This window comes from Myotis brandtii, unplaced genomic scaffold, assembly GCF_000412655.1.
Source record: "Myotis brandtii unplaced genomic scaffold, ASM41265v1 scaffold1133, whole genome shotgun sequence".
NCBI classification, from domain to species: domain Eukaryota; kingdom Metazoa; phylum Chordata; class Mammalia; order Chiroptera; family Vespertilionidae; genus Myotis; species Myotis brandtii.
This window is the reverse complement of record NW_005353901.1, coordinates 11,034-25,223: the sequence shown is the minus strand read 5'-3', so window position 1 is coordinate 25,223 and position 14,190 is coordinate 11,034. Positions and strand designations below refer to the sequence as shown.

The 14,190-nt window shown below is 50.3% G+C and overlaps 1 protein-coding gene across 1 annotated transcript in view; it reads right to left on the bottom strand.

Moving 5' to 3' along the window:
• The window catches only part of LOC102258466 (leukocyte immunoglobulin-like receptor subfamily A member 4), a 40,382-nt gene that overhangs the window by 15,209 nt on the left and 10,983 nt on the right, over positions 1-14,190 (bottom strand). Inside the window, 1 exon segment of the mRNA XM_014547760.1 lies at positions 13,284-13,357. Within this exon segment, the coding sequence (XP_014403246.1) occupies positions 13,284-13,357 (74 nt within the window).

Below are 14,190 nucleotides of genomic sequence, written 5' to 3'. Positions count from 1 at the left end.
CCTAGTAAACCCTAATGAAACAGAAGAACGGATTGGAACATAGGGACCAATAGTGCTTTCAATATAAAATGCAAATTTGTAAATGGATTTGCCTTGACATAACTTTGGGTTTGAATTAACATTGTGCTTTGCGGTTTCATCCTATGGGAAGTGAAGTGAGAAAAATAGGTATGCCATTGGGAATAAAGAAATGACATTTCCTTTGACTGCTGGGGATTATAATCTTATATCAGAGGGATCAACTGAAAACCAATCCACAGGGAGAGAATCTGTGGGAGGCTAACAGGTCAGGATATAAGTATGTCCACACAATAGCTTTCCTATGTGCACTTACTACCATTTAGAAAATCTACAGGAATCACACTGCTTACTCACAAATTACAATATTAGGTGTGCAATTCTCTAAGTGGGCTGTGCATTTACTCAATTTTACAAATAGCTGTCAAATGCTTCTGAAGTTCATTCATAAAGCTCATTTGAAAATGTGTGTGATAAGAAGACTTTATATAAAGAAGAAGTTATTCTCCATAACAAATATCTGAATTTGATCTGCTCCCAATGAAAAGAGGAATAGAATGTTTATATTTCTATCTGGACTCCATATAATGTAAGTGAAATTGTGAGTTTATGGACTGAAGTATTGCCTGAAGTTTCTCTAAAAAGAGCCATAATAGACCCAGCATGAAGGGTTGTATAGATGTGAATCCAAACCAGCCAGGTGGGATGGACCCTCATGTGACAGGGTGAGAACAGAAGGGCAGTGAAGGAGAGTGAGCGAGGACAGGGAGGGAGGGAGAGCACCCCAGTTTGGGTGTAGGAGAATGTGGGCCATATCCCTGTAGAGGACGCCTCCTGCATCCAACTGGGGTGCACAGAAACACTGAGCAGAGGTGAATGCACAGAGTCTGGGCAGGAGGCCCCTGACCCCCATGACCTAAGGGCCCCAATGGACACACAGCACAGTTAATTTGGGCCCAGGAAACAGATGGGGATGCACAGGGGTCTGTCCCTCACCTGTGACCTCGATGTGCAGAGGGGCACTGGGCTGTGACCACACGTTGGGGTTGGAGCTGGAAGAACCATAGCATCTGTAGGTCCCCCCATGGGAGGTGATCACGGGGTCCAGAGAGAAGATGGCCTGGGCCTGTGACCTCCCATTATGGATCCTCAGTTCTGCTTCCATGTGTCGGGGTGGATCACACTTTCCCTCCATCAGCAGATGGAAAGGGCCTGATGTGAACTGTGAGCTACAGGAGAGGGACACGTTCCCTCCTGAGGCCACCACAGGGCTTGGCTGGGCTGAGAGGGAGGGTGCAGGGTACATTCCTGAGGAAGGAGAAAACGTCTGTGTTAAAGGGACAGTCACCCTTGCGCCCCAGGTGTGTTCTGTGAGGGGTGAAGTCCCCTGAGGCCACACTGTATTCCCTCTGCCTGTGACCTGGAGCCCACAGCGTCTCCCTTACCTGTCACCACCAGGAGCAGGGGGTGACTCCTCTGTGACAGTTTGTCCTCAGTGGTGTAATATGCACACTGGTACAGCCCTGTGTGGGACGGGGTCATGGCTTCAATGAGGAAACCGGCCTTGTTGCTGGAGTCCTGTGGGATCCTTATTTCCAAGGGGTCAGAGCCCCTGTCTTTATACAGACTGTGGGCACTAGCCTGCAGATACTCCTCACACCAGATGGTCACAGAGCTCCCGTTGGTGATGAAGCGGCCCGGGTCAGCCCAGATCAAGGGACTGGGGATGAATTCTGGAAAGGAATCAGACCTGGGTTGACTCCTCTGTGACAGTTTGTCCTCAGTGGTGTAATATGCACACTGGTACAGCCCTGTGTGGGACGGGGTCATGGCTTCAATGAGGAAACCGGCCTTGTTGCTGGAGTACTGTGGGATCCTTATTTCCAAGGGGTCAGAGCCCCCGTCTTTATACAGACTGTGGGCACTAGCCCTCAGATACTCCTCACACCAGATGGTCACAGAGCTCCCGTTGGTGATGAAGTGGCCCGGGTCAGCCCAGATCAAGGGACTGGGGATGAATTCTGGAAAGGAATCGGACCTGAATGGTCCGGGGTGTCCTTCTCCCCATCTTCACCACTGTCACACCCAGGCCCCTCCCAGATTGGTCACCATTATTCAAAACCTGTGTCTCCCCAGGTGCCTAGGGGGGACTGTGCTGAAGCAGGACATCAGGGGAAGCGGGCGGGAGGTGGGGGGGGGAGACTCACCTGCCTGGACCTGGTCCCACGGGCCCTGACACAGCCCTGGAAGAGAGTCCCTGTGAGAACTGTCCCCGACCGACATAGAAGCTCCAGGCCTGGTCTGGGCCCCTGAGCACTGTCTCCTCACCCCAAAGTCCTGTCCTCACTGAGCCTCCTGAATCCTGGGGTCTCCCAAGGCCAGGACCTGGGAGGGGAGGGGACCCCATCCCTCCTCCTTTCCCCCACTAACTCACCAAGGCCCAGGAGGACAATGAAGGTCAAGGTGGTGGTGCTGTCTGCCATGGTCCCCAATGGTACTGATGAGGGATGAAGTCTGCAGAGCCCAGCAGGACAAGCAGGTGCATGGGTGTGACAGGGTCCCGGCTCCAGGTGACAGATCCCTATTTCTTCGTCAGCCTCACTCTGCTCCCCCTGAAGGATGGCTGAGGACACAGCAGGTCCCGGGACCTTCAGGACCAGATCTGAGTCTCAGCAGACACCCCCCCACACTCTGCCTCCTCCTCCTGTCTAACCCCAATACAGAGGGTGACCTGCTCCCATTGCTCGAGGGTGCAGGGCATAGGGCAGAACAGAAGGAAGCACCAGCTCCTGCCTCTCACAGAGTCTGTGTGACCTTGGGAGTTCCCTTCTCTTTCCTGAGACTCCACAAATGCACGTTTTCTCCCCTCCTTTCACCATCCCATCAGCCCAGTGATGGTTACTGAGCTGTTAACACTCCATCCCCTCCTCCTTTCCCCAGAGCTCACCAAGGCCAAGAAGAGTAGCAAGGTTCTACGTCGGGTGGCTTCTTCACATGGTCCCCGGTGTGCAGATGACATAAACTCCACAGAGCCTGGAAGAGTCATAGCTGAAGCTCAGGGATCCCTTCCCTGGACTCATGGGGCTGAGATGAGGCAGATGTTGCAGATATTTAGGCGGCTCACAGTTCAGTTACAGCCTCATGTACCCGTTGGGAGAATAAAGGAAATGAGATAATGAGGTTCAATAATAGGCAGATGCCATGCAACCTGGGTCCTGGAGAGCGGGTCATTCTCCTGCATGGACTGACCCAAGACATGAGCAGGGAGGAGCCCAGAGGTGGCGGGCTGGGGGGAGGGACGGTGCGTCTTTGACCAGAAAGACCTTGAGCTGTTGTCAGAAGTGAGAGAAGTCACGTGAAGGCTCAGGCTAGTCACACAGGGTCTAGTGAACCACGCAAATATTTGGGATTTTAGCTCCAAGTCAATGGGATAAATTTGAAGCAACAGATTGTACAAAAAGATTTCTGATTTTAAAAGGTGACCACTATGTGAAAATGCCATGCCGAACAGCTCTATTGATTGTTAACGCCATTGATAATAAAACTCCAACGTTCACCTGGCCCTGGATGGTCTGTTGGTCAGTATCTTAAGTTATTTCTGTGGTTTTCGCCTATAACTCTTACACAAACCTTCAACACAATGTACATTTTCAGTTGAGTTAGATAAGACAGGATGGGTTTGGTCCAGCAGGTTGGAATGGAGGTGGCTAGGTTCAGAGAGAGAGAGAGAGAGATATTTGAGAGAGAGATTTGCTCCTCTTATTGATGCATTCATTGCTTGAATCTTGTATGTGGCCTTACTAGGGTTTGAACCTCCCACCTTGGCATATCGGGATGACGCTTTAACCAACTAAGTCACCTGACTGCACAGAATTTTCCAACAGCTCAGTTTCTGAGTGTGGTTTGGTGTGGAGGGGTGTGGGTAACTGGGTGAGTTGGGTTGTGGAGGGAGAGTCCTGCTTGCTGGGGCTGGTGAGTTTAGGTCAACCTGACCATTCACAGCCTTGAATATCAGTTGTGCAACTTGGATCTCTTTTGAAGGTGGAAACTGGTGGAGGGGGTGCAGCAGGCTGGCTCAGACCAGATAGGCCTATAGGATGGGCAGAGGAGAGAACTGGGGAAAGAGTGTGGCCTGGGTTGGAGGACCAGGAAGGAGGCTGGTTGGACGACACAGATGAGACATCTTGAGTCTGTGGTGGGTGGGGGCACTGCTCAGAAGGGCTCAATGGGGCACATGGAGAGAGTTGATGGTCTATGTGAAGTGCTCCAATGAGGAAGTGAAGGCTGCTCCACTCTCCTTGGTGCCTGGAGGAGCCAGTGGGGCGTCCCAGGGAGGACACCCCAGGGAACAAGGAGGCCTGGAGATGCTAAGAAGACTGATCCCCATTTCTCAGAAGAAAGCAGGGCCCCACGGGGACTGGATTTTCTTTCCCCACACACTTCCTTCCCTTTGCTAATTTCCTGTTTCTGTAAGTCAGCACCATCTTTCTTCTCATGGCTCTCCTTTGAAACTTCTGAGTCATTGCTGCCTCCTCTGAGCCCCTCCTCCCCTGAGCAGAGCTCCTCTCTCACACTGGGAATTCCATCTCCAGCGCTGGGCAAGCGCCCGCGTGGGAGGCAATCCAGATTTCAACATGGTCACAGACAGACTTGGGGACCTGCCACAATTTATGTTATTGATTTCCCAGCAAAGGAGAATGACGTCAATGAAGAAAAAACAGATTTGAAGAAATAAATAGCTATTTCACAAATTTGCTGAAAGTCATACAGTCACATGTTTAAGGAACCCCATTATACTGTATATCTTTATGTCCATGGCAACACTGATGATCACCAAACTATCAAACTAGTAAAAATAAATTGAAAAAATCCAGAGAAAAATGGCACATTACATGATTTGAGTGATTACAGATTTATTATCAGAAACCATGGTGGTTGGAAGATGTTTAAAGTCCTGGGAGATGAGAATAGTCAACCTGGAATTTCTCTGGAAGTATTCTTCAGAAATGGACTCAAAATATTCTTAGAGGAAGGAACACTGAGCAAATTTGTTGCCGGCAGACTTGCTTAAAAGAGGTAAGTTATTCAGGCAGAAAGGAAATGATCCTAGAGGGACACTTGGAAATTCAAGGACAAACAGAGAACAAAAAACATCCAAATAAATAGCTAAGTAAATGTAATAGCATATTTTTCTCCTCTAAAGTTTGAGAAAATATGCATGGTTGCCGAAAGCAAATAATAAGTCACATGGTCTGGTGGGGTGTGTAATGTATGTAGAAGTAATCCATGTAATAACTATAACATAAAGTGGTGAGGGTAGAAGGAACTACATGGCTGTAAAGCTTCTGCATTTTCCTTGAAGAAGTAAAATATGACCTCTGTGTAGAATTTGTGAAATTAGGTGTCTATATTGTTATACTTACCATAGCCCCTCCAGAAACATCATGCACAGAGTTATACTTAGAATACCAGTAAATTCATTAGAATGGAATACTAAAAAAAAAAGCCATCCAAAAAACTAAAAAGAGGAACAGTAAAGGGAAAACTGAAGAAACAACGAATAATATGGGACACCTAACAACAGCATGGCTGATGATCACATTAAATGTAAACGGTGAAAGCACAGCTAAATGGCAGAGATTTTAGGGCTGAATTAACAAGTAAGAGCCAACTGTTTCTAGTTGACAATAGGTTCACTTTATTTTGTTATTTCTTATTTTATTATTATTAATCCTCACCTAAGGAGATACATTTTTATTGATTGATTGATTGATTGAGAGAGAGAGAGAGAGAGAGAGAGAGAGAGAATCTGTTAGTTCCCATTCCTGCCCTGAATGGGGATTGAACACACAATGTAGGTATGTGACCTGACTGGGAACTCAACCCACAACCTTTTGGTGCAGTTTGTTGAGCCACAGATGACACTCCAACAAACTGAGCCTCCAGGCCAGGACTAAGTTCACTTTAATACACGGTGCCAATCAGTTAAAAGCAAAAAGATGAAAGGATATGTGATGCAAACAGTAGCCAAGAGGAAGCAGAAGTGTCCGTGTTGGTTTCCTATTGCTGCTGTAAGAAATGACCAGAAACGTCGTGGCTTTAAACAAGATGACTTCTTATCTTCGGGTTCTGGAGTCACAAGGACACAGTCAGTCTCGCTGGGCTGCACTGGGGTGAGAAAGTGTCCCTGCCTCTTCCCACTTCCAGAAGCTGCCTGTGGTTTTGGGTGCCTGACCCCTCCCTCCATCCCAGCAACCTCCTCATCCATCATCGCATTTCCTACCACTGACTCTGACTCCTTGGTCTCTCCCGTGAAGACACTGGACTCACCCAAATCATCCAGGATAATGTCCCCATCTCAAGAACCTTCGTTTCATCACTTTCCCCTTGGAGAGTTATATTATCCTATTCATTACCTACTTCTCTGCCAACGGAAGGCATTTTCTCTCAGAGTCCCCAAATGAGGCTGTGGAACACCCCTATTCCAAAACATCGCATCACCCAGACATGACCCAGGAGAGGACAGTGGAGGGAGAGGCGTCCCTGTGGCGGGCAGCTGTGTATCTAACATTTTGTGTGACTCCCTTTCACCCTCCAGAACCTCTGTTTATGGCCCCAGGTTTACCTCTCTGATCGGACACTGGACGGCTACCTGGTGACAACATGGGAATGACAATACCCTCCTCAGGGCTAGTTCCAGTTGCAAAGACCCTGGGTGTCTTCCTGTCACTCATCCAGTTGCTCCTGGGAACCAGTGGGACCTCAGGATCAACTTTCTAAATGGCATTTAGCTCTCACCTGGCTGGTGTGGGTCAATGGTTGAGCATTGGCCTATGAGCCAGAGGTCACAGATTCTCTATTTCTTTGCTGAGACTTCCGATTTCTTAGATTTACTTTAATATTGTTTGTAATTGCTCATCAACACATTTTTATTATGGCTGATGAATCCTTGTCAGCCAGTTCCAACGTCTGTGTCAGCTGGTTGTTACCAATGGTCTTTTCTCACTCAAGATGAGATGTTCTTGGTTCTCATTATGGCGAGTGATTTTTTAAAAAATTGAAACCTGGACATGTTGGGTATTATGTGATGAGGTCCTGGATCTTCTGCTATAGAAGGCATTTTCTGACACGTGGCTGGGCTACTGACTCGTTGCTGCCAGGTGGGAGGGACCCAGTCAGGTTCCCGACGTTGCCTCCTTTGACACCAATGGTGTCACTCCTGGGGCCTTAATAGCCTTAGCATTTTTGCTGTCTTCTCTACTTTTTGGAATATTGTTATATTTGATGTATACGCAATGTCCAGGATTTATACTCTGCTTTATGGCCCGTTAGGGAGACATATGCCTCCTCCCCCTTGGTCTAAAACTGGAAGTCTGCAATGCAATTGATTTTTATCTATTAATGATGTATCCAGTGACGTTGGACAAATCCTTTTCCAAATTAGAATAATAGGTCTTTATACTATTTCTGATTTTCCATGCACAACATTTGTATCTGTGAGTAATTATTACATACATTCAGTCTTTTTTTTTTTTTCAGGAGCCAAGACTTAAAAAATTTTTTTTTCAATTACTGTTGACATTCAATATTATTTTATATTAATTTCAGGTGTACAATGTAGTGGGTACATAATTATATACTTTACAAAGTGATCCCCTCCAATATTTCCAGTACCCACCCAGCAGTATACATAGTCATTACAATATTATTGACTGTATTCCCCGTGCTGTACTTTACATCCCTGTGACTGTTTTGTAACTACTAATTTGTACATCTTAATCCCTTCACTTTTTTTTTTCGCCCAGTCAGTCCCCCAAGGTTCCCCTCCATCCATTCAGTCTTTATCACTTTTTAAAAAAACTTTATTTGTTTGGTTGGCTCTTCCAGTGCTGAATAGAAATAGTGATAGTGAATATTCTTGTCACAGTATCCATTGCAGGCAAAACGATTTCAAGTTTTACCTTTAAACATTATTTATTTTATGAAGAGTTTTAAAGATGCTTTGATGAATGATAGAGAATTCTCTTTTATTTCTGAGGAGTTTTCCATTATAAATCGGTGCTGTATTTTATCAAAACTTTGCCTCTGTTGATATGACCTCCCCCCCATGTCTTCTTCTAATATTTGACTTGTATTGATTAACTTTTTAAAATAGGAAACCCACCATGCCTTCCTAAAAACACACACCTGCATGGTCATGCTAGATTATCCACTTTATGTATTGATGAATCTTATTTAAAATATGTAGGTTTTATTTTTTAGATCATTTTATTTAGTTAGTCATTCAATTTATCTTTATTGTTGAATGTATTACAGATGTCCCCCTCTTTCCCCATTGACCCCCTCCTCCCTGCCACGGTCCCCTCTCCAGGCCTTTATCCCACTACCGTCTGTGTCCATGGGTTATGCATATACGCATATAAGTGCTTTGATTGATCTCTTCTCTCCCCCGACTCCTTCCCTTTGAGGATCATCAGTCGGTTGCTTTTGTCTGAGTATTTTGTTGAGGACTCTATACCTAAGTTCATGTGAGAGGGCTTCCTGTGACGTTCCCAGATTGCAGTTTCCGTGTTTGAATTTCTTATCAATTTATTTCTAGTCTGATAAACTGTGTTGGGCGAATATGCCTTCCTTCTCTGTTTCAGGAGAAGCTTGTGTGACTTTTGTAGTGTGTGTGTATGTGTGTGCATGTGTGGGGATGTGTGTGCATGTCTATGCGTATGTCCGCGCGTGTGTGTATGTCTGTGCATGTCTATGTGTATGTCCGTGTGTGTGTGTGTGTATTTCATACATGCATAAGTGTTCAGAAGCACTTACCAGTGAGGCTTTCCTGACTCCAAGTTCACTTTGCAGGAAAATTTTAAATCAATATATTTAATATACGCGACAGGTCAGAGTTGCAGGTTTCACACACACATGAGTGAAATCATAGGCTTCTTGTCCTTTTCTGTCTGACTTATCTCACTTAGCGTGCAACTCTCCAGATCCATCCCACGTTGTGATGGGATGGCAGTACTTCGTCTTCTTTTTACGGCCGAGTAGTATTCTATGGTATATTTGACCACATCTTTATTCAGTCAGCCCCTGAGAGACACGTTGGCTGCTTCTTTGTGTTTGCGTTATGCGTTTCTAATATATTCATTCATGGTTCTTAATTGTCCATTTCATAGGTCTGATGTGTAATATTTACACTATCATTCAGCAAAAGCATTCTCTCACTTCTGTTTTGGTTCTAAATTCACACATGGGTTATTGAGAAGTCTGTGTGTTTTTTAAAATTCCAAAAAATAGAGATATTATTTATCCTCAATTGTAGAATCTGGTGCCTCCCAGAGGGTCCCAGAAGCTGCTGGGGTCCACACGTGGTCTCCAGGCTGGCTGTGGTCACTAGCTAAGTGTCCATGAGAGCAGTTCCCATGCCTTCTGGGGGTGCCTGTAGGCCCCCTCCCTGGAGTGTGGGGTCTCCCTCTTGGGCTAGTGGATGGCTAGAGCAGCATACACACTGGGCTCATCTGGGGGCTCCTCTGACGGGGAGGATGTCGGTGCACATGTCTTCCTTTTGAGGGTTGAGGGGTTCAGATGGGCGTAGGTCACATCCTGGGGGGCGTCAGGTGCAGCCTGGAGCAGGGGGAGAGAGAGGGATGACACTTGGTTGGTGTTGGGGAAACCTGGAGGTCTGCAGAGAATGGGACCCACTGGACTGTCCATCTGTCTGTCCCCTTCCGCTTGTCTGCCCTTTGTGTCCAGCAATTCCTCCGACAGGGAGGAAGGAGAGGTGGCCATTCTCTGCCTGGGTCTTGGTCTTGAGTGGCTTACATGGGCAAACATCACACCCTGGGGGCCTTCATCCTGCCTGGTCTGAAGGAGACAGTGAGACAGAATAGCGTCTCCTCTATTTCACAGTAGAAATCCTGTCAATTATCCTCATGTTGCCAGAGAGATAATTTACACTTTAAATAGATCAGGTCCCTCTCCTGGTGGAATCTGCAGGGCCTTCCCGAGCCTTGGGGGCTCTGGATGCTTCTGTGGTTCTGACTCTGATCCTAACGTGCTCTCTCTTGCTCACTTGGCTCCAGCCTCATGGCCCATCCACCTGAAGAAGCATGTCCTGCCTCAGGATCTTTGCACCCACTCTTTTCCCTGTCCCCCCTCCATGTACTCTATCCCCTCCTCTTGCTTTATGTTCCTTCACAGCACTTTGCTCTCTGGGACTCTGTCTGCTTGTTTGCATATTATCTCCCTCACCCACAGGGGAGCTGGAGGCGTGTGGAGACAGTGTGGCTCAGGGCTGCACCGGGGGCCCTAAATGGAGCCAGGAAACAGCCCTGTCACATCTGCTGGGTGAATGAGTGAAGGGGATCCTGGGGACCTGAGAGTGAGCCATTCATTCCTGCCTCCTCCTGAGACCTGGGACTGCACACGGTCAGACAGAGGATGAGGGGCCGGCAAAGGGGGCCACGTAGGAGGGGGCCATGAGGCCACAAGAAAACCAGGAGGAGTGAGTCACAGCAGGATGACCTGGGGGCCCAGAGGGGAGGTCAGTGTGGACGCTGCTGAGAAGCAGGTGAGGTGGGACAGGAACGGGTCCATTGGATTAAACTGGGCAACAGAAGGTCTTTGGTGGCCTGGACAGGAGCAAGGTTCTCACCTGAGGGTCCAGCTCCACACTCTCCAAAGGCTGTGGGTCCTTCATGGCAGCATCTGCTGGGGCAGAACGGGGGTGTGTCTCCTGGCAGGTCCCCGAGATCTCAGGGCTGCAGGCCCCGCCTGCTCCCAGATGGGCCACTAACCCAGGGTGAGGTGCAGAGCCAGGTCACACAGTGTGGGTCTCCCCCAGTCTAACCCCCCCCCCCACGTCATCTCCCAAAACCCCTGCACCCCTCCCCCAGGGCAACTGTTTCTTCCTCTCACAGAGATGCTCTTCATGGGCGTCCGCAGCTTGGCTGGAGCTGAGGGAGGAGACAGAAAGTTAGGGGCAGAGCTGGGCCACAGGATGTGGGTGTTTGGGGAATTTGGGGCAGGAATTACCTGCTCTGCAGGCCTCTGTCCTTGGCGTCTGGGTCTGTGGTCCCTGCAGGAGGTTGGACATCAGCCCCTCTGTAGGCTGGTCAAGAGGGACAGTCTCAGCCCTGGGAGGTTAGAACCCCCTCCCCATGTGATTCCACTGAAAACGAGGAAACCTTAACATACCTTGTGTGTAAATTTTAATATTTCAGAAGATTGAAGGTGATGAAAGATTACCTTAAATACATACACGTGTGCTGACATTAAGTGTATTCTTTCTAGGTTTTCTGATTTCAGATTCTGGAGAAATCCTTTTCCCAGCTGACCTTCTCCATCCATTTGGTTTTCTGTGGCAGGTGCTCTGTGCCCCCTTCTCCTATGACCCAGGTCACCCCGTTCCCTACTCACCTGACGTCCTGCCTTTGCTCTGACATCGGTGTCGGAGGAGGAAGAGGAAGAGGAGGAGGGAGAGCAGCAGGAAAAGGGCCACCGAGACCCCGATCAGGATGTTCAGGTTCCATTTGGGACCTAGGACATGAGTGACATCATGAATGAGCCAGTGATGCCATAGAATGAGCACCTACTGTGTGCAGGGCTCATGCTGGGCTCTGTCGCTCATCTCCTCTCACCTCACACCAGTCATGCACCAGGGATTGCTGACCCCACCACCCACTTCACTGAGGCTCAGAGAGGTTAATCACGTGCCCCTGGTCACTCAGCCTGGACGAGGCAGTGCTGGGACTGGAAACCAGGACTGTGAGTTCCCTGTGCTTTCCTCATGGTGCCCTCACCCAAGAGGGACACCAGCTTCGAGCTCTGGGTACCTCCTCTGCAGGGACCTGTCCACATCTCTTCTGGAGCTGAGGGTCCTTCCTCATTACCCGCCCCCAGAACAGCAGGGACAGGGAGAGGCAGGGTGAAGGCTGGACTCTGAGTCTCTCCCTCATTGGTCTTCACCCTGCAGCCTCTGACGCCCCCTTGGGAAGGTTGGGCTGGGCTGGGGGCTCTGCCTTCCTGAGCTCTATGAGGCCCTAATGTCACCTCATCTCCCAGCAGCCTGTGAGCAGGATGGGACCAGGGATGAGCAGACAGGAACCCGACACTCAGAGGAGAGAAGGGACCGCCCAGCCCCACAGCAGGAGCAGCAGAGCCTGGAGCTGACCCGGGGCTGATCCACCCTGTTCCCTCCTCTGAGCTGAGCCTGATCTGAGGGGTAGGACTGGGTGCCCGGACCCTTGTCCTGCCTGTCCCTCCCTGTAGTGTCACCATCACTGAGACAGAGGGGACAGGCCCCATAACATCACGTCCTGGGGGTTTCCCTGTGAGGCCCCTCTCCCAGGAGGTCACGGCCAGATCTGACAGCAAATCTAAGCTCTGGACAAGGATTCTCTCCTTTTACCCTTGAAGACACTGAGGCCCATGCAAGGAAAGGGTGTATCCAAGTCAGTGTCCCTGGAAGGGTGTAAACCCCTTCATGGCTCAGCCCCTGTTCCCCATGGAGGCACCTCCCACCTCCCACAGAGACCCTCGTTTACCCCTCTGTGGGCCCGACTCCATGGGGCAGAGGGGGCCGATCATCAGAGCCTCCTGAGGATCAGGATGGGTGAGGGTTTGGTGCTGCCTTCTCCCCAGTTGTGTCCAGCTCTCCCTCCTGAGACTGGGCATCAACATCTCCCTCTGCTATGACCACCCCACCTGTCACCTGCCTCACTTCCCCCTCTTAGGCCTGACTCTGTTCTGGGGGAGGGGCGAACCCTCAGAGCCCCTGGAGGCCTGTGGTCCCCCTGAAATCTCTCCTGGAATCCCTGCCCCCTCCCCAGACAGAAGCCTGTCCTTAAGTGTCAGGGGGCATTAGATCCTCTGAGAGACTCAGAACCGCCCGGGGGTGATCTAGCTCCCTCTGAGCAGAGGGGACCCAGTGGTTCATCAGCTGTGGACATGGGCCCTGTGGGTGGGGGGCTGGGTCCCAGAGGTTCCTGGGAAGGAGGACAGACGGGGGTGAGAATCTGGAACTGAACCTGGAGTCCCCATGTCACTCAGATCCCCCTGCATCTGCCCTGTGGCCACTCAAACCTCCCACTGCCCACCTGGCACCTTCAGGATTCAGGTGAGGGGTGCATGTGAGGTTGGGGAGGGACTCTGAAGAGCAAATGTCTTCTGGGTGACCATCCCTACTGCACCCCACTCCCTTTCAGCCCATGATCCTTCTGTGGACAGGACCCTGAGCGGACAGCTCAGCAGACAGGGTCAAAGGCTCTCACCTGAGACCAGGAGCTCCAGGGAGTCACTGGGGAGTGACAGCAGGTAGGAGGAGGAGTTCAGTGAGCTGTAGCACCTGTAGGTGCCTCCATGAGCTGAGGTCACAGGGCTCATGAAGAACTCTGCCTGGTACTGCCGACCTCGGTGCTTTGATGTAAGACGGTCGGGGGGACCGGCTGCCCCCTCCTTGGACAGAAGGAACGTGTCCCTCGGGCTCCGTGACTGACACAGCAGGGTCACGTTCTCTCCTGAGGCCACCCTGGGGCCTGGCTGCACCGAGAGGGAGGGTCTGTCAGGCAGTTGTCCTAGAGAGAGGGAGGGAGGGTGAGGGCCGCCTGCCCACCTTGTTCTGACCTGAGAGTCACCAGGCCTCTCTCTGAGGACCCTCCTGTCTGTCTATCTCTGTTTCTCTGAGTCTCCCATCTCCCCTCCCACCCCCTCCCTCTCCCTCTCCCTCTCTCTCTCCCTCCCTGAGGTCCTACACTTTCATTCCGGCCTCACTACCTGAGACCCCAGCAGGGCCTGTGCAGAGTCAGGGTCCCTGACTGAGCCCACTGGCTCCTCACCTGCCACCAGGATGTCCAGGGGGTCACTGGGGGCCGACCACTCAGAGGAGAGGTTGTATCCACCGTAGCATCTGTACCGGCCCCCGTGGGAGCTGCTCACAGTGTCCAGGGGGAAGTGGGCCTGAGAGAGCCCAGCCTGGGGCTGCAGGACAAGACTCTGGGGGAGGTCCCGTCCCCCCTCCTTGTGCAGAGCGAATCTGTCATAGCCGATATCAGAGCGACACTGGAGGGCCAGGCTCTGTCCAGAAGCCATGATGGGGCCCTGCTGGCTCAGGAGGGAGGGCTTCCCAGACTCACCTGGGGAGACCAGACATGAATTACAGGGGCTGCTCCTCCCATAACC